This window comes from Bombina bombina, chromosome 1, assembly GCF_027579735.1.
Source record: "Bombina bombina isolate aBomBom1 chromosome 1, aBomBom1.pri, whole genome shotgun sequence".
Lineage (NCBI taxonomy): Eukaryota > Metazoa > Chordata > Amphibia > Anura > Bombinatoridae > Bombina > Bombina bombina.
The window spans coordinates 776,357,407-776,383,871 of NC_069499.1; the positions used below are offsets into that span (position 1 = coordinate 776,357,407).

The 26,465-nt window shown below is 39.6% G+C and overlaps 1 protein-coding gene across 2 annotated transcripts in view; it reads left to right on the plus strand.

Moving 5' to 3' along the window:
- Positions 1–26,465, plus strand: part of DACH2 (dachshund family transcription factor 2) — an 862,115-nt gene that overhangs the window by 493,108 nt on the left and 342,542 nt on the right. For both annotated transcript variants that reach the window (XM_053699352.1, XM_053699351.1), the window contains exon 3: positions 12,426–12,557. In XM_053699352.1, coding sequence (XP_053555327.1) covers positions 12,426–12,557 — 132 coding nt within the window. The remainder of the gene's footprint in view (positions 1–12,425; positions 12,558–26,465) is intronic.

Here is a 26,465-nt window from a genome sequence, read left to right on the forward strand (position 1 = left end):
CCACCTTAGCCAGCAATGCTCCCCGGCCAGCCGCCCTCACCAATGCCACTGCCCTATCAAAGGAAGCATACTTCACCGACACTAGTTCGGGGTCAATCCCGTCATTCACTGAAGCACCCTTAGGATAGGACAGATGATGGATCATATGGTACTGACCCGCCGCCTTCTTGGGCACAACACCCAGTGGTGACACCCTCAAATTGGCAAAGGGGGGGCCGGGAAGGGGCCCGCCATTCTCCCCAAGGACACCTCTTTTTCCAACTTCGCTCCCAGTACCCCTGCATGTTCCCTAGCCGATTTAAAATTCCCCCCAAACTTCCCCCCCTCCTGCTCCCTGAATGGGATACGGAACCCCCGAGCTGAAGCCAGTGAGCAATAGCTCTGCATCCTCCTCATGTCCCCTCCTATGGCCGTATGCCTCTAGCCACGGGACCATCCTTCCGACCCTCACTGGCATCCACGCTCGCAACAGCAGCCTCTCCTGGCTTGACCCCCTACTTCCCTTTTTTGAAGCATCTCGCCCCAGAGTGGACTCCCCCACAATGCGTGCACTTATGCTTGTACTTACAGGAGGCTCCGAACTGGCACTGGCCCTCGTTGAACTGAAAGCACAATCACTTTCATAGAGCTACTGCCGTCCCTCCCCCGGAACCGCCACTTACTGCCCCAAAACCCGCTGTCCGAAAGGACTGACCCCCCCGAAGTGGTGTCATGATCTCAAGCCAGATCCCCATGTCCCTGTCATCCCACCGCATCTCTGGGCGTGCCGCCATCCTCTGCCTGAACCTCTCATCATACCTCCACCACGCCATGCCTCCGTAAGTCCGGTACGCCCCAGAGATTTCATCCAAGTAGCAGAATAGTGCTGAGCACTGGTCAGGGAACTTCTCCCCTACCACACTGGCCAGAATACAGAAGGCCTTTGACCAGTTACAAAAGGTTTTTGGTCACTTTTGGTACCGTTTCTTCCTCTCGTCCTCCTCCTTCTTCGCCTTATCCTTTTCGTCCTCCTTTACCTCCACGATCTGGTCCATTGGGAGCAAAGAAAAGATTTCCAAGAACTCCCTCTTCCACACTTTCTCCTTCGTTTCCGCCATTAAATGGATCCCCAACGGACCCACCGAGCATAAGCACGGACGGCGCAATGCGTCCTCCGGGACCTTCAAGCAATCTCCACCCCCCACTACTGCCGGCGACCCTGACCCTGATCCCTGCACCTCAGGCACCGTCGCCGCTACCGCCTGGCTCGCCACCGGGCCCCATACCGCCACCACCGATGTCCCCTGCCCGCTCTTTTCTAATGCCGCAATCAAACCCCTTAACCCTGTCAGCAATGACTCCCTCTCTCCATAACACTCGCTCCTGATATGCCCCCAGAGACTGTCTCACCTGCAGGTTGCCTCGTCGTTACTGGTTCTTCCACTGGCCCTGCCTGAACTCCTGCTTCACTCCTGCTGGGCCCCCTGCCTCTACGCTCGACTCTATCGATATCCAGCTCTCTCCTGACCCCTTATCACATAACCTGTTATATTAATGCTCCTGCTGCAGCACTCACACCTGCCCCCCTTAAAAGCAACTAAACATCTACCGCTGGGTTTGGAACCCCCACACTTTGGCACCAGCTGTGCTAACCACTACACCACAGCCCATCTTCGCACTAAGGGCCTAACCCCCCCCCCTTTCCAGCCCGCCACATATGCTCCCCCACAGCCGGAACAACTCACCCAACCTTTAACCCCTTTGCTATCATTTGTTTCTGCGGACACCACCTTTTTCCATACCGCCACACAACACCCCCCAACCGCCCCCCCCCCTTTTCCTTTTATCCTCACCGGAAACTTCCTTTGTTCCTCCTACACCCTTTGACAGGGCACCCCTTACCACACACAGAGCACTCCGATTTCCAAACACCCCGACTTACACTCATGATCCCCTGACTACCTTTACCTTTTTTATTTCTTCATTTTTCCTCTACACGCACCCCCCCCACGCTCTCATATCAAACCGCCACACTACTCTCCTCCCCAGCCGTGATCCGCCTGGTCTGCCAGCCCCCCCAAGTTGCAGGCCCCCATGCCCCATCCTCTTACCCGATGGCCCATCCACGGGCCCGTGCCTCCTCTCCCGGTCCGCTTGACCCGCTGCACCCGACCGAGCCCTCTGACGCCGCCCTATGATGTCAGCAGTCGGCGCCGTAGTAGGCCGCACCTCCGCCTCCATTCCCGCCATGCCGGATCCTCCACTCCGCTCAGCATCTCCAGCCGCCCGACCGCTAGGCCTCACTGCCGCTCTCCTGGGCCTAGCGGTGCTTGCTCCCGGACTCAGCCGCTCAGGAGGCCTGGACCTCCTGACCAGCCGTGCACTCCTCCGGACCTCTTCAGCTGGCCCCCCTTCGTCCACAGGGTGCCGTGCTTGCTCCTGTCCTGCCGCTCCACCATCCACCAGCTTCTCTCGGACCCAGGCTACGCCCTTCTCCCTGGCGCCTTCAGGATGTCCTCCAACAGCTGCTCCATCAGGTAAGAGAGGCCAAGGAAGTAGAACCAACTTTGCCTTTCTGTTGCTCACCGGATCAAAGAGGGTTCTACTTCCTGTCAGGCCCCTTTTACCTACTCCTACCTGCTCCACCTACTGCCCTTTAGATGACCCCTTCCATTCCTTGCAAGTGGGGTCAATAACCCCTCCTTCCGGGCTTCCTTCTATATAGAGGTTTTTGTTGTTGCCAATAGTTTACAATAGGTTGCTGTTGCTAATAGGTTTACAAATGAAATGTGATCTAGTGCCTAAGTGTTAATATACTTCATAGACAACATTATTATTTTAAAAAGGAAATACCAGCAGAGGGAAATGCTTTATCAGGAAGCGCTACCCAGAGTTCTGAACCAAAAATGGGCTGTCTCCTAAGCTTACATTCCTGCTTGTTCAAATAAAGATAACTAGAGAACGAAGAACTATTGATACTAGGAGTAAACCAGAAAGTTGCTTAAAATTGCATGAGTTCCATATCCCTTTAAGGACATCTAGTTTTCAAAGAACTATAAACTTACTTTAGATGCCAGAAAAACATATTTTTCTCATTATGCTTAAAAGAGCTTGGTTTAAAGGGACAATGAAAATAATTTTATATATATGCATAAGGAATCTCTGTATTACAGAAGATCAGGGTGCAAAATAAAAGTTAGCAAAGCATCTAAAACTGTCATTTTATCAACCATTTGTTATTGAAATACTTCTTGAGTGTTGCTCATTATATTTTCTTTGCTGAGGCCACTAAGGGACAGGTATAAATAAGCATGTAGGAGAGTAGGGACACTGCATTCCACTCATTATGCACTGCAGCTTCTCTGAGGGGGAGCGAAAAAAGTAAAATTTTCAGATTAAAATTCCAGGGAAAGCAAGCAAAATAAAATGAGAATGTGCATTACTAAGATTTGTTTCATTAGCCACAATTAAACTTTTTAATTAATTACATTGTGATTTTAACATATATTTAAATATTGCATTTTTTATATAGCTATCATTATTTTATAAGTATTGCAATGCCAAATGAAAAACAACTTAAAGGGACAGTCTACTCCAAATTTGTTATTGTTTAAAAAGATAGATAACCCCTTTATTACCTAGTCCCCAGTTTTTTTTTAGCTCTGTGATTACCTTGTATCTATGCATCTTTTAACTGCCCCCTGATCACATGGCTATTTATTATCTATTAGTCCTAAAGCCCGTTCACACAGGCCATTTTTTGCAGTACAGCGGTCCCACCCCTTGCTCTCCACCCCTTTCTTTTGCTTTCTCTCTCACCCTCTCTTTTGCTCTCGCTCTCCCCTCTCTTTTGCACTCTGTCCCCCTCTCTTTTGCACTTTCTCTCGCTTCACCTCTCTTTTGCTCACTCTCCCCCCTCTCTTTTACTCTCTCTCTTCCCCCTCTCTTTTGCTCTCTCTCCCCTCTCTTTTGCTGTTTCCCCTCTCTTTTGCTCTCTCCCCCTCTCTCTCTTTCTCCCCCTCTTTTTTTGATCTCTCTCTCTCTCTCCACTCTCTTTTGCTCTCTCTCTCCCCCCTCTCTTTTGCTATCTCACTTTCCCCTCTCTATTTTTCTCTCCCCCTCTCTTTTGCTCTCTCTCTATCCCTCTCTCTTTGCTTTCTCTCTCCCCCCACTCTTTTGCTGTCTCCCCCCTCTCTTTTGCTCTTTCTTCCCTCTCTTTTGCTTTCTCCCCTCTCTTTTGCTCACTCTCTCTCCCCCTCTCTTTTGCTATCTCTCTTTCCCCTCTCTATTTTTCTCTCTCCCTCTCTTTTGCTCTCTCTCTCTCTCCCTCTCTTTTGCTCTCTCTCTCCCCCCACTCTTTTGCTGTCTCCACCCTCTCTTTTGCTCTTTCCCCCCTCTCTTTTGCTCTTTCCCCCCTCTCTTTTGCTCTTTCCCCCCTCTCTTTTGCTCTCTCTCCACTCTCTTTTGCTCTCTCCCCTCTCTCTCTCTCTCTCTCTCTCTCTCCCCCCCTCTCTTTTGATCTGTCTCTCTTGCACGCGCCCACACTACGCCCGTCCCTCCTCGTCCCGTCTGACCACTCACAATCACGCCCGGCCATGCCCACTCACGCCTACCGTTGTCAAGCCACGGACAGGAGATCAGGTAGACTCTAAAGTCAGGTGTGTTTGTCCTCGGGCTGTCTCTACTGCGCATGGCAGTTTCAGACAAACACTTGGCCTTTTATATTATAGGATTGACTTGCATTTTAGCCAATTACTCATAAATAACTACCCGGGCGTGAGCACAATTTAGGGATATCAAACAACCCCCCCCAAAAAAATTGTGATTCAGAGCATAGTTAATTTTTTATTTTTTTCCCAATGTCCCTATTTTTTTTAAGAAGACTCGTCAGTAGGGTGAGGCCCTACTTTTTGAAGCACATTTTATCTTGAGAAATGTTTATGTTGCTATGTAGTGTTCTTTATGTGAAACAGAGACTCCTACATTACAATAAAAAGTCAAGAAAAATCCCAAACATTTTGTGTGATTTCTCTCCATGCCAGCAAGGTTTTAAAATATCAGGGTAATTGTGAGAAGTGAGAGAGACAGAATAATACTTGATCTAAAATGTGCTGCAACAAATACTACCAGAATCTCAGTACATTACTTTTCCATGTAGTAATTTTCATTATGAATTTCATAAATACCTTATTTTTAGCAAGCAGTTTTATCATAGACTTGCACAAATTCAGAGCTTAAATTCAGCTATTAATTCCATTGCATTTCTGGATTCCTGAGTGCATGGTCTATGGGAAATTAACCCCTTTGCCTCCACAAATAATTTACCTACCCAATGCCTGAACACCTGAACAAAACAATAATAAATCCAGAACAATTTAACTAAATTGCAGACCGTTTATACAGATTACTGTCACAGTCGATTTGCTTGTGCAAGGTAGTGAAGCCATTTAATTTACTGTAAGCTTTTTAAATCATACGTACACACTGGATTAATATTTATACCAGACAGATTTCCAAGTATTTACCACTTAAGTGCCAAAGTATGACAGAACCCACGTCAATTTTGCTAAACAGGTGCACATTTCAGTGATAATTCATATGATTATAGTACGATAAAAAACAGAAGGCTGTGTGAAAATACCCTTATTACTGCATTACTGTATTTTTCAAGTATTTCATAGCTATTTAGACCTAAAAACCTGAGCCAATTCATTTTAGTCCTGATATCACGTAGAACTGAACTATTAAATAAAAACTAAACAATGCCAAATGGATTTGGCTGGGATCAAAAGCTAAATCTATTTCTCTTCTTTCATCTCCAGTGTTCCATTTCCGAGGAGTATGACCTTAGTCAAACATCTATTAAAGTTAGCTTTTGATCTTAACCTTCTATTTTTGAAAGAAAAAAAAAAGAGCAATCTGTAAAATTTTCTTCAATAGACAATCACACCATTGTGCTTTATAGTTGTAGCATTTTGTGAGTAAATAGGATCCCTGGTTAAATATGACACAGGTCGAACTGGGCTGTACTGCGTATGAGAGAGACCATTCTTCAAGGACTTAGTGCACGAAATTCCTTATTATATGTTATTAAAATAACTCACCAATATCCTGTAATTTGATATTTAGATAATATTAATTTTGTAATGTAATGTGTGAATTTCTGGACGAAGCAAAGAAAAGAGCAAATGTATTTATTCAAAGACAAAAATAAAGTCAACATTACATTATTCTTTTAATGTTTGAAATTTAAGGCACATGGGAAAGATTAACAGTATATTACACTTCTCTTCTTTTTGTGTAAAAATGATGTTTGTCCCACGCTCCCTAGAGGGGCCATAAAGCAACTTTGGTTTTTAAAATGCTGTGAATTGCCTAAACTAGAAATGTGGACACTATCATTAGCTATAATTGACCACAATTAAAGACAAGAAGATAAACATAATAACCAGGGTTTTAAAGTCATTTTGTGAATTATTTATAATGTTTTATTAATAAATGCTTTTAAAACATATATTTTGCATGTAAGTAATCGTTCAACACAGTACTTAATTGCTGATACTTACTATGCTAATATAAATGTCTTTAATCTCCCTTTATGTTAAGATGCATCACCTCCAGTCTCTTTAGTATATATTTGGTATATTGGTGCTGTGCAACCAATAAAAAGGAAAACTAAATGCTCTGCTTGTGCATTTTTAAAATGAAATATATTTCTGCCTTCTGCAGCCACACAGAGGAAATATCACCTAAATCATTAAGGGGAGATTAAAGTAAAGTTGCAGTCCAGGGTAACACCTTTTGAAAAGTCTCTTGACTGCTAATTTTTTTTATCTCCTTTGCTGTGGTCTATAAGGGGCATATATAAATTAGGTCCTAAACATATCAAGCAAGAACTGTGCATCATGTAGGAGAGTCAGAATTCTATAAACAATTCTGTTTGGGCCAGGTTATGAGTGGGGCGCTGACTGTTGCACATAAGTGATATCGGGTTTATTGCAGCTTACAAGTAGAAAGTAAACATGTTTGCTTGAGTGCAATTGAATTTAACATGCATCGGGATAAAACAGTACACTTACACTCATAATAACACCATCTCATAAAAATTATTGAAAACAAATTGCTAAATATGTATATATATATATATATATGTGTGTGTGTGTGTGTGTGTGTATATATATATACATATATATTTATATGTGTTTCTGTGTATATGTATTACAGACATATAAACACATATAAACACACACACACACACACACACACACACACACACACACACACACACACACACACATATATATATATATATATATATATATATATATATATGTTCATTGGAGCTGAAAACATGAAAAATCATATTTATGCAATATTCAGATGTAATAAAGTGCAACTGTGTATGTGCTCTAAATATTTCAGATTCCAATGTTCTTCACATAGAGGAATATGTTCTAAGTCATTTTAAATATATATCCATATATATATATATATATATATATATATATATATATATATATATTATATATGTATATACCGTATTGTACCGAGTATAGGCCGCACCTGATTATAAGCCGCACCCTTAAAGTTTGGTGCCATTTTAAAGAAATTATATTACACAGGCTGCCAATATCCACTCTGGTAAAAAAAAAAGAAGAAACTCAAAGTAGAATACAGTATACTGTAAAAATGATTCTTTATTCCATGGTGCTTGAAAAAAACAGGATACAAAAAAAAGGAAGACGTTTTTTAAACCAGTATTCCTTTTTTATCCTGTTTTTTAATGTACCATGGAATAAAGAATCATTTACCAGTACTTGGGGACTTGACTTTACGGTATTTGATTTTATTTTTACTGTATTTCGTTTTACCGGTATTACCGTATTAATCCTTAATAAGGGCCATTTCAGTGATCATAAAAATACTGGTATACCGTACATGTGTAGTTATAGAATCTACCGTCACTGTTATTGAAAGAAATCCTCCACAAAGTTTCCCTGTGCGGCACACTCTCCTTTCACTCTGCCCCCTGCAAAAATCCTCACAATGTAATCCACATCCAACACTGATGCAAAAATCACGAGTTACACACACCTAGTCACACGCTGGTAATACAAGTGTTGATCTTGGGGACCCACCTTATGACATTCAAGACTCGAATACCTCACCCACGGCATTCATAAGCGCTCCAAGCGGTGGTGAAGATGAGACGGTGAGGGATCCCTACAGCGCGCCGGCGAGTGTACAGCCAAGTTCCGTGTGTATGTGACATCACAGTGGGGGGCGGGCAGACGGGATACTCTGGAAAGAGCCAACTGCTTCAAATTGTGTAACACCCCGAGTATAGGCCGCATCCCTAATTTAAAGGCTTGCATTAGGGGAAAAAAGTGCGGCCTATACTCGGGACAATACGGTATATATATATATATATATATATATATATATATATATATATATATATATATATGTATATTATCTATACCTATCTATACCCTTTTTTTTCAATATTTAAACAACTAATATAATTTTTAAAAATACATCTACAAATTATTCTCATGCTAATCTTTGTTCTAAAAACATAATTCAAGCAAGTATTTATTTAGTGTTTAATATCCCTTTAACTTGGTTAGACAAAAGACCCCTTTCTATGTATGTCTCTTTTTATTTTATACTAGTCCTAAAGCCCGTGTACACGGCCATTTTCTGCAGTGCAGCGGTCCCACACGCTTTGCCCGACCATGCCCCCGCCATGCCCACTCCCAACCAGTCATGCCCCCCCACCACACCTGCTCCCGTCTGGTGACCTTCCCCACCACACTGGCTCCCACCCACCCCCTCTTCTGTCTGATCCTCAGTTATAAATAAAAAGAGAGAAGCGCTCAACCTGGAAACAAACAATAGCATAATAGCTTGTTCTATGGCTAGTTCCCACCCAAGAAGCAGCCTCTTTTTGCTCAACATGTGCCTTTCACAGAGAAGAAAACTTATGAAACATATCAGTCTGATCCTGACTTCACAGTACAGTCCAGCCCCGAAATACCAGGCAATCCCTCTCTGAACAAGAGAAACAGCAAAACCCCAGCCGTACGTTTTGGCCTATTGTGGGCCTCGTCAGTGAGGTGCAGCCATATCCCTCTAGGCACACTGAGCAACGGGTCCACGTCTGGATTCCCGCATCACACTTAGGGAGACTTCCCTAAGTGTCATAATTTGCATAAATAAAAAGAGAAGCGCTCAACCTGGGAACGAACAATAACATAATAGCTTGTTCTATGGCTAGTTACCACCCAATAAGCAGCCTCTTTTTGCTCAACATGTGCCTTTTACAGAGAAGAACTTTCCTGAAGCATATCAGTCTGATCCTGACTTCACGGTACAGTCCAGCCCCAAAATACCAGGCAATCCCTCTCTGAAGGAGAGAAACAGCAAAACCCCAGACGTACGTTTCGGCCTATTGTGGGCCTCGTCAGTGTTGGGTGGTAACTAGCCATAGAACAAGCTATTATGCTATTGTTCGTTCCCAGGTTGAGTGCTTCTCTCTTTTTATTTATGCAAATTATGGCACTTAGGGAAGTCTCCCTAAGTGTGATGCGGGAATCCAGACGTGGACCCATTGCTCAGTGTGCCTAGAGGGATATGGCTGCACCTCACTGACGAGGCCCACAATAGGGCGAAATGTACGTCTGGGTTTTTGCTGTTTCTCTCATTCAGAAAGGGATTGCCTGGTATTTCGGGGCTGGACTGTACTGTGAAGTCAGGATCAGACTGATATGCTTCAGGAAACTTCTTCTCTGTGAAAGGCACATGTTGAGCAAAAAGAGGCTGCTTCTTGGGTGGTAACTAGCCATATTAAAATCTATTATGCTATTGTTCGATCCCAGGTTGAGCGCTTCTCTCTTTTTGTTTATGATCCTCAGGTATGTTTGTCCTCGTGCAGTCTCTACTGCGCATAACAGCTTTGGATAAAAACACGTGGCCTTTTATTATATAGGATTTTGAAAGGTGTTACTTCTACCTCTCTCACACACACTAACAAATCTGGTAATATAAATATAATATTCACAACAGATATCACTTCACAATAAACTATGTAAGTGGTTATTAGCCATAAATTCACATATTAATATATTGCTGTTCAACTCTCTCTCTGCTTTTCAGCCCTGTCTTTTCAACTCTCTCTCTGATGATCAACTGCTCTCTGTTGTTCAATAGCTCTCTCTATCTGCAGATGAACGCTGTCTCTGCAGCTCAGCTCTGTCTTTGCTTACAAGCCACCCCCCCCCACTCAGACATTACCAAAAAGGCACAACGACTTCTGTCTCCTTTTACACTTGTCCACCACTGCAGCATGCAGGGGGCTGTTGTTCCGCGGCTGCAGAGCCACTAATGGCTGCAGATATTGTGTGCATAGCGCAGTGATGGACATACAAATAATATCAGCGAGAGCGTTGAGCATATATAATGAAAAATTAAATAAGTAAACAATCATTATTAAAAAGGGACATCATCCCTTTAAAAAGTTTTGGGGACAAAAGGACAGTGTGTTAAAGATTGGGACAATTCCGTTAAAAACGGGACATCTGGTCACACTGCTATTAAATTACCCTATTTTTAGGGTATAAAACCTACACATCTAGGTGCAGTATTATTTTAAAAATCACATTGATTACTTGATGCAGGAATAGTTTATCTTCAAAAGCATTATCTAAGCAAGCCATCAATATGTTATTTTTCTGTGATATCCGATATTAATATTTCATACCACCAGATGTTTCATCAGCTTTGTTTAGTACATCACATTTGACCCGTAGCAGATCTGAATACTAATATTATCAGATGAGTAGGAATCTCTTTTTATTCGTCTGTAACACTGAGTAAATGTTTCCAGCCTGTCTGCTTTTCAATTATTTTAATTCATATTATTATTAGGCTCAATGTGTTGACTGTTAATGTAATTAAATGTTTTGTTTTAATATTGAAACATGCATCAGTTGACTGAGTCACCATTTCATTTAATTAATTGCAAGCCTCCAAATTTGATCACTAAGTGCCCTCCTTTTGTTAATTCAGTTGTTCACAGTTTTGACATGAAAGCTTTTGATACAATATAAAAAATATGTCAATTTTACAATCAATTAAGATACTATGAAAGATTATGCTATATATTTAGATTCAGCTAATTTGCTTAATGCAAGATTAGGTTTTTGCTATAAAACAGTAGGAATTTGTGAATCCCCACATCCTTATATTCTAATTTTTACTCTAATTAAATTACTGCAATAAAAGCGTGAAGTGGCAGCTCCATATGATCTTAAAGGTGCATACATGCAAAAAGAGTATGCTCTAATGTGCATTTTTTATTCTACAATTGCATACATATGTGTGTTAAAAGGATTTAAACACATTGTTAAAGTCAGCTCTAGGGTAAAAAGGCAGAAAGGATGTAGGTGAACACATATATTGAGCCATTGATAAGAGGCATATGTGCAGCCACCAATCACTAGCTAACTCCGAGTAATGCATTACTGCTCCTGAATCTAAATAAATTCATGAATGGGCTTCATACGTTATATAACCTTTTAAAGCCATTATGCCGTTCTATTCCGTCATAATTACACTGGGCTTTAAAGCTGTTATGACGGAATAGAACGTCATAGCTAACGGCTGTCCTGAAGCCTTCTGTGCTTTCAGGATTTGATCGCGTTCTGGAGGGCGTTCCTAGGGTTGTAGGGACGCCCCCCAGATGCGATCCAATAATTGAAATCTTGCGATTGTGTGCACGATCGCGTGGTTTCAATTTGTCTACATCAGAACAGTTGTTCCGATGTAGGCACTTTAGCCCTGACACGAAAGGGTTAAAAAGGGTAGGCTATGTAATAATTGTAGAGCTTTATGTTCCTTGAGAATGTCTTGAATGGTTTAGTTTATCTAGTGACAGAAAGAAAATAAAATACAATGAGCTGCGGTAATCTGAAGGTTCAATTCCATGGGACAGGAATGTCCCAGAAAACTGGGACATTTGCTAAGTATGCAATAGCTATGAGAAATGTAAACTCAACATCACTGAGCAAATGGAGTGGCATAAAGTTTTTGCATTTGGTTCCTGATGATGGTTTAAATTTTATGTTAACATTTTCCAATTACATTTTGTTTGTGTGTGAAGCAACTGGTTTGCACTGAATATGCGTGGATGGTTAATAATTCCTTATACCATATTCACTAACTCTTATATGAGCTATTTCAAAGTTGTTTCTTGCATAAGCAATTTTTGGTTGCTGTAAATCTATTTCTTGTCAGACACATAATATTATTTTATAAATGTTTACTGATAATATATAGGAGTCTAAGACAAGAGACAGATACGTTTTTTTTTAGCAAACAGTCGGCTAAAGTTGGCCAAAAAAGTAAAAACAAAACAACAACAACAAATATCTGTGCTTTTGCAGGCCTTACCGCAGCTGCTATGGCAGAAGCAATGAAACTACAGAAAATGAAGTTAATAGCAATAAACAGCTTGCACGGAAGCGGAAGTCAAAATGGCACCGAGTCCGAAAATGAAGAACTGAATTCCAATGCAGGTAAAATATTAGCCTTGATCATCAGGTATCGCATTGTTTTGCTGGCAATATATACAATTTTGCTGCAAACTTAGTAGATGGATTTTCTATCACTACTTCAACAATTGCATGTGTGACATTTGTTCAGTCTCTGCTTATTGGTTACTATCCTAATTATAGATACATCCCTCTGGGATTTGTAATATATTTAATGGGACAAAAGGCATAATGCTAAGCACTCAATGTATTTAATTAGTCTTTAAGATACAAATCATATGTTAAGTTTAGATCCCATGTGAGGTTTTGATTACCTTCTGCACCAGGCTTCTGTGTCTCTAGCTATTATTATTATTATTATTATTATTATTATTTTTAAATTGTTGTTACAGCAGGCTGTAAGCCAATCAGAAGCCTTTTATCTTCCTCACTGAGAACAAACAGAGCATACTCCTGCATTCTGCTTTGTTTCGTCTAGTTGCACTAGACCAGTCAACACATTAGATTTGCATAATCAACAAATGTAAGATAACAAGACAATGCAATAGCACTTAGGCCTAGATTTAGAGTTTGGCGGTAGCCGTGAAAACCAGCGTTAGAGGCTCCTAACGCTGGTTTTAGGCTACCGCCGGTATTTGGAGTCACTCAAAATAGGGTCTAACGCTCACTTTCCAGCCACGACTTTTCCATACCGCAGATCCCCTTACGTAAATTGCGTATCCTATCTTTTCAATGGGATTTTTATAACTCCGGTATTTAGAGTCGTTTCTGAAGTGAGCGTTAGACATCTAACGACAAAACTCCAGCCGCAGGAAAAAAGTCAGTAGTTAAGAGCTTTCTGGGCTAACGCTGGTTTATAAAGCTCTTAACTACTGTGCTCTAAAGTACACTAACACCCATAAACTACCTATGTACCCCTAAACCGAGGTCCCCCCACATCGACGACACTCGAAAAAATTTTTTTAACCCCTAATCTGCCGACCGCCACCTACGTTATACTTATGTACCCCTAATCTGCTGCCCCTAACACCGCCGACCCCTGTATTATATTTATTAACCCCTAACCTGCCCCCCACAACGTCGCCTCCACCTGCCTACACTTATTAACCCCTAATCTGCCGACCGCAAAGCGACGCCACCTACATTATCCTTATGTACCCCTAATCTGCTGCCCCTAACACCGCCGACCCCTATATTATATTTATTAACCCCTAATCTGCCCCCCTCAACGTCGCCTCCACCTGCCTACACTTATTAACCCCTAATCTGCCGACCGGACCTGAGCGCTACTATAATAAAGTTATTAACCCCTAATCCGCCTCACTAACCCTATAATAAATAGTATTAACCCCTAATCTGCCCTCCCTAACATCGCCGACACCTAACTTCAATTATTAACCCCTAATCTGCCGACCGAATCTCGCCGCTATTCTAATAAATGTATTAACCCCTAAAGCTAAGTCTAACCCTAATACTAACACCCCCCTAAGTTAAATATAATTTAAATCTAACGAAATGAATTAACTTTTATTAAATAAATTATTCCTATTTAAAGCTAAATACTTACCTGTAAAATAAATCCTAATATAGCTACAATATAAATTATAATTATATTATAGCTATTTTAGGATTAATATTTATTTTACAGGTAACTTTGTATTTATTTTAACCAGGTACAATATCTATTAAATAGTTAAGAACTATTTAATAGCTAAAATAGTTAAAATAATTACAAATTTACCTGTAAAAGAAATCCTAACCTAAGTTACAAATAAACCTAACACTAGACTATCAATAAATTAATTAAATAAACTACCTACAATTACCTACAATTAACCTAACACTACACTATCAATAAATTAATTAAATACAATTGCTACAAATAAATACAATTAAATAAACTAGCTAAAGTACAAAAAATATTAAAGAACTAAGTTACAAAAAATAAAAAAATATTTACAAACATAAGAAAAATATTACAACAATTTTAAACTAATTACACCTACTCTAAGCCCCCTAATAAAATAACAAAGCCCCCCAAAATAAAAAAAATGCCCTACCCTATTCTAAATTACTAAAGTTCAAAGCTCTTTTACCTTACCAGCCCTGAACAGGGCCCTTTGCGGGGCATGCCCCAAGAAATACAGCTCTTTTGCCTGTAAAAAAAAACATACAATACCCAAGCCCCCCAACATTACAACCCACCACCCACATACCCCTAATCTAACCCAACCCCCCCTTAAATAAACCTAACACTAAGCCCCTGAAGATCATCCTACCTTGTCTTCACCTCACTGGGTATCACACCGATCTGTCCAGAAGAGCTCCTCCGATGTCCTGATCCAAGCCCAAGCGGGGGGCTGAAGAGGTCCATGATCCAGCTGAAGTCTTCATCCAAGCGGGGCAGAAGAGGTCCATGATCCGGCTGAAGTCTTCATCCAAGCGGCATCCATCCGGAGCGAAGCGGCAGCATCCTGAAGACCTCCACCGCGGAACATCCATCCTGGCCGACGACTGAACGACGAATGACGGTTCCTTTAAATGACGTCATCCAAGATGGCGTCCCTCGAATTCCGATTGGCTGATAGTATTCTATCAGCCAATCGGAATTAAGGTAGGAATATTCTGATTGGCTGATGGAATCAGCCAATCAGAATCAAGTTCAATCCGATTGGCTGATCCGATCAGCCAATCAGATTGAGCTCGCATTCTATTGGCTGTTCCGATCAGCCAATAGAATGCAAGCTCAATCTGATTGGCTGATTGGATCAGCCAATCGGATTGAACTTGATTCTGATTGGCTGATTCCATCAGCCAATCAGAATATTCCTACCTTAATTCCGATTGGCTGATAGAATCCTATCAGCCAATTGGAATTCGAGGGACGCTATTTTGGATGACGTCATTTAAAGGAACCGTCATTCGTCGTTCAGTCGTCGGCCAGGATGGATGTTCCGCGGTGGAGGACTTCAGGATGCTGCCGCTTCGCTCCGGATGGATGCCGCTTGGATGAAGACTTCAATCGGATGGAAGACCTCTTCTGCCCCGCTTGGATGAAGACTTCAGCCGGATCATGGACCTCTTCAGCCCCCCGCTTGGGCTTGGATCAGGACATCGGAGGAGCTCTTCTGGACGGATCGGTGTGATACCCGGTGAGGTGAAGACAAGGTAGGATGATCTTCAGGGGCTTAGTGTTAGGTTTATTTAAGGGGGGTTTGGGTTAGATTAGGGGTATGTGGGTGGTGGGTTGTAATGTTGGGGGGCTTGGGTATTGTATGTTTTTTTTTACAGGCAAAAGAGCTGTATTTATTGGGGCATGCCCCGCAAAGGGCCCTGTTCAGGGCTGGTAAGGTAAAAGAGCTTTGAACTTTAGTAATTTAGAATAGGGTAGGGCATTTTTTTATTTTGGGGGGCTTTGTTATTTTATTAGGGGGCTTAGAGTAGGTGTAATTAGTTTAAAATTGTTGTAATATTTTTCTTATGTTTGTAAATATTTTTTTATTTTTTGTAACTTAGTTCTTTTTTATTTTTTGTACTTTAGCTAGTTTATTTAATTGTATTTATTTGTAGCAATTGTATTTAATTAATTTATTGATAGTGTAGTGTTAGGTTAATTGTAGGCAATTGTAGGTAGTTTATTTAATTAATTTATTGATAGTCTAGTGTTAAGTTTATTTGTAACTTAGGTTAGGATTTCTTTTACAGGTAAATTTGTAATTATTTTAACTATTTTAGCTATTAAATAGTTCTTAACTATTTAATAGCTATTGTACCTGGTTAAAATAAATACAAAGTTACCTGTAAAATAAATATTAATCCTAAAATAGCTATAATATAATTATAATTTATATTGTAGCTATATTAGGATTTATTTTACAGGTAAGTATTTAGCTTTAAATAGGAATAATTTATTTAATAAGAGTTAATTAATTTCGTTAGATTTAAATTATATTTAACTTAGGGGGGTGTTAGTATTAGGGTTAGACTTAGCTTTAGGGGTTAATACATTTATTAGAATAGTGGCGAGATTCGGTCGGCAGATTAGGGGTTAATAATTGAAGTTAGGTGTCGGCGATGTTAGGGAGGGCAGATTAGGGGTTAATACTATTTATTATAGGGTTAGTGAGGCGGATTAGGGGTTAATAACTTTATTATAGTAGCGCTCAGGTCCGGTCGGCAGATTAGGGGTTAATAAGTGTAGGCAGGTGGAGGCGACGTTGAGGGGGGCAGATTAGGGGTTAATAAATATAATATAGGGGTCGGCGGTGTTAGGGGCAGCAGATTAGGGGTACATAAGTATAACGTAGGTGGCGGCGCTTTGCGTTCGGCAGATTAGGGGTTAATAAGTGTAGGCAGGTGGAGGCGACGTTGTGGGGGGCAGATTAGGGGTTAATAAATATAATATAGGGGTCGGCGATGTTAGGGCAGCAGATTAGGGGTACATAGGGATAATGTAAGTAGCGGCGGTTTACGGAGCAGCAGATTAGGGGTTAATAATAATATGCAGGGGTCAGCGATAGCGGGGGCGGCAGATTAGGGGTTAATAAGTGTAAGGTTAGGGGTGTTTAGACTCGGGGTATATGTTAGAGTGTTAAGTGCAGACGTAGGAAGCGTTACCGCATAGCAAACAATGGGGCTGCGTTAGGAGCTGAACGCGGCTTTTTTGCAGGTGTTAGGTTTTTTTCAGCTCAAACAGCCCCATTGTTTCCTATGGAAGAATCGTGCACGAGCACGTTTTTGAGGCTGGCCGCTTGCGTAAGCAACTCTGGTATCGAGAGTTGAAGCTGCGTTAAAAATGCTCTACGCTCCTTTTTTGGAGCCTAACGCAGCCTTTATGTGGACTCTCAATACCAGAGTTATTTTTATGGTGCGGCCAGAAAAAAGCCGGCGTTAGTTTTTTGGGTCGTTACCGACAAAACTCCAAATCTAGCGGTTAGTTTGAACTTCAAATAAGTAGTAGATTTTTTTATAACAAATTTCAAAGTTATGTATATTTCCACTCCCCTTGTACCATGTGATAGCAATCAGCCAATCACAAATGCATATATGTATAGTCTGTGAATTCTTGCACATGCTCAGTAGGATCTGGTGACTCAAAATTTCTAAATATAAAAGACTGTGCACATTTTTTTTAATGGAAGTAAATTGGAAAGTTGTTTAAAATTACATACTGTATCTGAATCATGAAAATTTAATTTAACCTGAGTGTCCCTTTAAACTCATTCTACTGCAGTTAGACAAGATAAAGCAGGATGTAGGAATGCACTTTCTTAAAGGAATGGGAAACCCCAAATTTTATTTTCAGGATTCAGATAGAAGAAACATTTTAAAACAATTTTCCAATTTAAATATATAGTCACATTGTCTGCATTCTCTTTGTATCATTTGTTGAAGGCGCAGCACTGCACTACTTTGAGATACCTGAAACTTGATTGGCTGAGACAATGACAAGAGGCATATATGTGCACTCACCAATCAGCAGCTAGCTCCAAGTAGTGCAATTCTGCAACTATGTATGCTTTTCAGCAAAGGATACCAAAAGAACAAAGCAAATTAGACAATAGAAGTAAATTGGAAGGCTATTTAAAATTATATGCTTTTGTGAAGCATGAAAGAAAAAAATGTGGTTTCATGTCCTTGTAATTTCAATGGTATGACATCTGGTTGGCTGCACTGCCTGCAGTGACAAAAAGGAAAAATGTGCCAGCCAGTGCAGGAGATAATCAACAACTGGGGTACTAAACTTGTATTTAATGTCCAAATTTCAATTTCAGTTAAAGGGACATGAAGCACAATTTGTTTCCAAATTGATTTCTATCATCTAATGCATTTTGTTCTTTTGGTATCATTTGTTGTAAAGCATATCTAGATAGACTCAGGAGCTGATATTTGGTGGCTGCACATATATGCCTCATGTTATTGGCTCACCAATGGGCATTGCTGTTTCTTTAACAACAGATATAATACATAATAGAAGAACATTAAAAAGTTATTTAAAATCCTATTTTCTATCATAATCATGAAAGAAAAAAATTGGGTTTCATGTCCCTTTAAAGACCAGAAACAAGGCAGTAGCGTGTTAGCCAGTGTAGTCAAAGAATGTGAAAATCCTTTTGTAAGAAAAAGCTTTGTACAGGTGATACCTTTAGCAGCTAACTAAAAGTGGATAACATTTTAAACATTCAGGACATTAAGGTCCCTTCGTCAGTAATTTAAAAGGAAAAGGAAAGTTTAACTCTTTGAGTGCTAAGCACTTTCCCGCGTGGGTGATAAGCTGATTTAAGGTTTATTTTATTTTTAATTTTTTGAAATATATATTTTTGTAACTTTTTTCTTTCTTTTCAGACCCCTAAGACTTACATTGTTGGAAAGGTTAGGCGATTATCTTTCCAACGGTGGGTCTTGGGGGTCTGTAGCTGCTTAGATGCCTGATATACAGGCTTCTAAGCAGCATGCCCCCTTTCCCTATACTTGTTATTGTCATTTTTAAATAAAGATGCACGGTGACGTCATCAGGCCCAATCCCCGGGGTAGGAGCGGGTGGGAGCCTCCAGATTTCCCTCAAGGTGGGAGAGTGCTAGCGACATCTCTGAGCCGTCGTTAGCACCTGAGTGGGGAACTCTGCGACAGCTCAGAGCCGTTGTTAACACTCAAGGGGATAAAGGGATATGAAACCCCACATTTTCTTTTGTGATTGATACAGAGCATGCCATTTCAATAAGTTTCTAATTTACTTCTATTATTAAATTTGCTTCATTCCCATGGTATTTTGTGTTGAAGAGATAATTAGGTAGGTGTCTAGAGCACTATATGGCAGGAAATAGGCTGCCATCTAGTGCTCTTACAAATGGTTAAAATTCTTGCAAAATTGCTGACATATAGTGCTCAAGGCACACACACCCTCCTAAGCTTACATCCCTGCTTTTCAACAAAAGATACCTAGTGAATAAAGAAAAATTGGTTATACAAGTAAATTAGACGGTTGATTAAAATTGCATGCTCTATCTGAATCATGAAAGAAAAGTTTTGGGTTTCAGATCCCTTCAATAGTTGCTGATAATTCACTATTTGTAATTTTGTTTTCAATACTTCATGCTTAAAGTTCCTTTATTTGTCCGCAGCGTTCGCTGCGCTGAGTGCTTCAGGCTGTCCACGGCAGAACACTATTTTTCAGTGAGGGTGATCTTAACTCTTAGCCAATAGCGTGCTAGTTACCCGAAATAATGCTAGCTGGGGTGCACGGCTATTGGCTAAGAGGTGGAAACTTTCCCTCATTGAAAAAAACAGCGCTCCGTACGGCGAACGCTACAGACAAATAAAGGAAGTTTCAGCATGAAGTCATTTATTTGTTTCACTGGTAAATCCTAGCGTTTTACAAATGCTCAGATTTACCATCACTTTAACTGCTAAAGCAAACTATTAAAGACATGAATGCTTTTGAAATCTACACCACTTTTAACTAAAATAAATAAAGTATTGTTTTTTTAATTTTATACCACATACAACATATTAAGGGACTATTTGATTGCTTAACCAGTATAATTTTTTCAGTTCTGTAAACTGAATAAGTAATCTTCAGTAAACTGATACATCTTGCCACAATATACAATTTATGTCCCCGTTTTTGTTAAGATTATATTAGTGCCATCAGAACTCATACAAACTAATTCTATAGCAGCACAACAGAAATATCTTGTAAGTTCAATGTGTTTACTGACCTTTTTAGTGTATCACAAAATATTGGGTGTTTGTTTACTAATGTTCCTATTGTTTGTAATCCAGCTGCCAATGAAATTAATTTAATGAATTTGTGGGAAATAAACACTGTGGCATAATGCCGATTGGCCCGCATGGAAGAATGCTATTTTATCAATGAGGTGATGTTAGCCAATATCGTGCTAGCTATCTGGCATAATGCCAACTGGGCTGCGCAGCTATTGGTTAAGAGGTGGAAACATCACCTCATTGAAAAAATAGCGTTCTGCTGTGGGCGGCCTGAGGAGCTCAGCGCAGCATACGCTGCAAGCAAATAAAGTAACTTTCATCATTAAGTATTTTATACTTCATGACTGGAAGTCCCCTTTATTTGTAGTTTCACAAACCTTTACCATCACTTTAAACTATTAATGTTGTTACTATGTCACCAACACAACAAGCCTGTGTAGATGGAACTGTAAAATTGTTTCTAAGTGCAGCAGTTTACTAACAAAATATTACAGTTGTCACCTAATTTGTGTCCCAAGTGCTCATGCAGAATGCAATGAGATTGTCTTATTGCAGTAATGTCCCCTAGAAATGCTTAAGAATAGGTTTTAATGAGAAAAACCAAACAAACAGAATATAGTATTGCACAGTAAACATTAAATAAACAGAAATTAGAGGATTTCATTTAGACTCCTGTGTCTTTATAGTAGCAACTGTAACAGATTTGGCATTTCTCTTCCCAGAATGTTACCTCTGTGCTAATTTCTTATGCAGAGAAGCTCCCAGCTGGGCATTCATTCTATTGAGTCATCTTGAACTTGTGCGCAGAATTCACTATTTTCAAATTCAACAGCATATGGTGCAACCAAGAAAGACAATCATTCTTAGTGCCTAATTTCTGACTACTGTTTTATTCAAAAGCTTCTTCTCATGTTGCTTTCTTTATAAATATAACTCACATTAAGCATGGCCTTTTATTCTTGTTCACTTTTACAGGGATCAATCAATCAATTGGTATTGATTTGATGGCTTTCAAGCTGTCAGCTTATGTGGTGTCCCCATGCATTATATCTCAACCACTATGAGCCCAATTTAGATATCTATTGGATTAAAAATAATGAGCATTTAGATTAATAATAGAATTTAATACAAAAATGAGTAAATACAGTGCGTGCTATGTGATCAGGTTATATCTGTATGAGAAGATTGAGGAGATGTGCACATATCTTTGGTGTGATCCATATCTAAAGCATATTTTATATGTAATATTCCAATAACGTGCAATGAAGATAATAACTCTAAATTGTGAACGTGGATGCGCATTACGCATATTTTACAGTCCTATGTACTTCTCATACACCTAGATTACTAGTTTTGCGCTAAACAGGGTGCGAAGATAACGCCAAAAAATTGCGTTATTACACTCTCCATAGAGCTGCCATTACGAGTTACTGAAAAGCCTCCTTGTGCTGTGTGGTATGGTGCGTTAAGCTCCATACCGCGCAAAAGCCATGGGCTGAGTTTACGTGCTTGTACACGCTTTCCCCCATAGACATCAATGGGGAGAGGTTGTTAGAAAAAAAACTAGCACCTGAGATCGCAGAATGGAGATCGCAGTAGCGCAGCCCCATTGATGTCTATGGGGAAAAGTAAGTTACGTTTAAACCTAACACCCTAACATAAACCCCTAGTCTAAACACCCCTAATCCACCGCCCCCGACATCGCAAACACTAAATATAATTATTAACCCTATTCTGCCACTCCCCGAAATCGCAGACACTAATAAAAGTTATTAACCCCTAATCCACTACCCCCCGACATCGCTGCCCCCTAAATAAATCTGTTAACCCCTAAACCGCTGACCCCCCACATCGCAAAACACTATAATAAAGTATTAACCCCTAAACCACCAGCCCCCCACTTCAACTAATAAACTAAACATATTAACCCCTAAACCTCTAGCCCCCCACATTGTAATTACTAAACTAAACCTATTAACCCCTAAACCACCACCCCCACATCACAAAACACTAAATTAAACTATTAACCCCTAAACCTAACCCCCCCTAACTTTAAATTAAAATTACAATAACATAAAAACTTACCTGTGAAATACAAAAAAAAATAAGTTTAAACTATAAATTAACCTAACATAACTATTCTAATAAAATTTAAAAAACTACCAATTACAATAAATTACAAATTTAAAAAAACCTAACACTATGAAAAAATGAAAAAAATCTAAATTTACAAAAAATAATAAACACTAAATTATGAGAAATAGAAAACTCTAAGATTACAAAAAATAATAAACAAAATAATCAAAAATAAAAACTATTACACCTAATCTAATAGCCCTATAAAAAATAAAAAAGCCCCCCAAAATAAAAACACCCCCTAACCTACAATAAACTACCAATAGCCCTTAAAATGGCATTTTGTATGGCATTGCCCTAAATTAAACAGCTCTTTTACTTTAAAAAATTACTAAGCCCCTCTTTAAAAGTAAACCCCCACCCAACCAACCCCCAAAATAAAAAAAAATAACTCTGAAAAATCCTAAGCTACCCATTGCCCCTAAAGGGGCATTTGTATGGTAAATGCCCTTAAAAGGGCATTCAGCTCTTTTACTGCCCTTAAAAGGGCATTCAGCTCTTTTAGAAGTGCTCAAAGCCCTAATCTAAAAAACCACCCAAAAAAATAAACTAACACTAACCCCAGAAAATCTACTCACGGTTCCTGAAGTCCGGACATCCATCTTCATCCAGGCGGCGAGAAGTCTTCATCCAGGCGGCAACACCTTCATCCATCTCGAGGAGCAGAGCTATCCTGGAAGGCGATGACATCCTGTGCAGAGTGTCTTCTTTATACGGTCTCCGCCGTACACTGAAGTTGAATGCAAAGTACCCATTTCAAAATGGCATACCTTGCATTTCTATTGGCTGCATTGATTCTTCAAATTCAAATAGCCAATAGGATGAGAGCTACTGAAATCCTATTGGCTGATTTGAACAGCCAGTAGGATTTGAGTAAGTCTCATCCTATTTGTTGATTTGAATTTGAAGAATCAATTCAGCCAATAGGAATGCATGGTACGCCATTTTAAAACGGGTACCTTGCATTCAACTTCAGTGTACGGTGGTGACCGTGTGAAGAGGATGCTCCGCAAGTTTTTTTTAAATTTGTGATTTAGCTTTTTTTAATTGGTAGGTTTTTTATTTTATTAGTTATGTTAATTTATAGTTTAAACTTAGTTTTTTTTTATTTCACAGGTAAGTTTTTATTTATTTTAAGATAGTTATATTGTAATTTTAAATTAAAGTTAGGGGGGTGTTAGGTTTAGGGGTTAATACTTTATTATAGTGTTGGCGATGTGGGGGGGCGGCGGTTTAGGGGCTAATAGATGTAGTTTAGTAGTTACGATGTGGGGGGCCGACGGTTTAGGGGTTAAAAGGTTTCTTTTAGTTATGAGTTTTGTGAAACATTTTTGTTACACAAAATCCATAACTACTGCTCTCAGATGGCACCTTAACACGGACTGACAACACCCTGCTGCACACCGAACCCCCAAGCAAAAAAGCTTTTGGAGGCCAGACCTGGGCAGGTATAGAATGGGATCTATGTCATCCGTGCTAGTGAGCGCTAGAGACAGTGCTAGTATTCAATGGTATGCAAGGTTTAGCAAACAAATGACAGTATACAGTTTATCATACAGATACATCAACAACTTTAGAGAGAAGAGTTAGCACCGAGTTCAACCGACCTTAAGTAAAGCGGACATGGATGCTCAGTTACGGCAGCTATATGAAGCACGCCGTTTCCTTGGGCAGACCTGTATCATCAACCAGTCGACAATTGTTATAGCGGAAACATCACACAGTTCCAAGTAGGTATAAACGCTGCTGTTATAGCAGATCAGCTCAAGCAACAGTACTTAGCTTCCAAATTGCCAAAGTATTCCTCATATGGACACCTGTCGAGCGTCTTTTAGACCGCCAACATTTGGATTCAACGCCTTCACCGATACGGACTCAGTCCTCCAATTCCAAAAGTAAAAGTACTGAATATTATCCATTTGCAGGAGCACTAGATGTCAGCACTATTTCCTGCAATGTAGTGCTCTAGACAAATACCTAGGTATCTCTTCAACAAAGAATACCATGGGAATGAAACAGTGGAGTTTTATACCTCTTTAAAGATTGCAATATACCCCAGAGAGTCTGCATATTCTAATATGTTTTTCCACAAAGCCTTTGAAAGAAAGGTGTGAAATAATAAATATTTGCTGTACTTTTAATGATTAGGACTTCAGTCTGTTCTGTAGCAGGAGTCACATCTGGACAATAAGGAACTTCAAAACCCTAATTCAATTATATATAATTACAAATGCTATTATCAATAATAATTCTTACTTATAACTGTGAAATAAAACAACATATTTTTCCACCAATATTTTTTTTTTTTTTTAAACTTTGCTGCCTGTTGCTCTAATGCTAAGTACGTTTTTCATATTTGATTCGTTACCTGAACAAGACTGTACGTGTTCTTTATTTCATCTCAGCCTTAATAACGGGCCGTTATTGTGCTGTGGCTGCGTGTTAAATCACTTCCTTTGTATGTGCTGGGTTAATTTAGTTCAGACATAAGCATGTCTATTATAGGGTATTTATTTATAAGCAATAATAAGAAAACAAGCTTAATAACTCACTGCATAACAGCGCTGACATTTGCTTCGGGCCAGTGCTTGAATTGACCTATTGCGTTAACATCTCAATGACTCCCACAAACAGTGTTCAGGAAACCAAGATTACAGTGTGTGTGTGTGTTTTCTTCTTTATTATTTTTTTCCAGAACATCTTTGAAGACAAAAGAATTCAAAGGATTGATGGACAAAATATATTGAATGCAATGCTACAATATCTTTGATTCAGGGTTTTGTTTAATGGCTTAGATAATGACTGAAACATGATTCTGCATCATGATTTCTACATGAATAAACAAGCAGTTTGTCTTTCATTTAGCTCCGTATGAGAAATTCTGTGTTTTATTGTTTTAGGAAATTAGTTTATGTACTATTTGTAATTCATCTGCAAAGGTTATGACTCTATCAAGTTTGTGGGAAATAAATGCCTAAACGTTTATAATTGTAGCTGGGAAATAATGAATAGGAAACAATTCATATCTTAATGCTGTAAGTAAGTTTAACGGTACAATCCTGCAATGAATGAAATGTACACTGTTTATAAGTGCAATATTTTGCTAACAAAGGTGTAACAATAGCTGCAAATTTGTATCCCAAGGATTTGTACTGCAGACAAGGAGAATGTAGTGTTGTGGTGACTTTTTAATAATAAAACGGAAATATTATAACTATAAATTTTGGGGCCAATAACTAAACCATTGATTGGGAACCCCTCCCCTGCCTGACTTGCCATTACATTTTTTGTCATGAAAATTACTAAAAAGTGTGTGCACACAAACACAAAAATACTCACGGAAACACACAGTCACACATTAATATACACACAGACAAACACTAACGATTACACAGAGACACTAATATAGACACACATTAATACATACATAGAAATACACAGACACACACTAACACAAACACACACAGAGACACTAACACAGAAACACACTAACAAACACACAGAGACACTAACACAGGCACACATTAATACATACATAGAAATACACAGACACACACTAACACAAACACACACAGAGACACTAACACAGACACACATTAATACATACATAGACACACACTAACAAACACACAGAGACACTAACACAGACACACATTAATACATACACAAACACTAACAAACACACATAGACACTAACACAGACACACACTAACAAACACACAGATACACTAACACAGACACACACCAACAAGCACACAGAAACACATTAATACATACACAGACAAACACTAAAAACACTAAAAACACACAGAGAAGCTAACACAGACAGACACACACTAAAACACACAGAGACAATAACATAGGCACACATTTATGCATACATAGACAAACACTAACAAACACAGAAACACTTACACAGACACACATTAACAAACACACAGAGACACTAACACAGGCACACATTAATACATACACAAACACACACTAACAAACACAGAGACACTAACACAGACACACATTAATACATACATAGACACACATTAGCAAACACACAGAGACACTAACACAGAC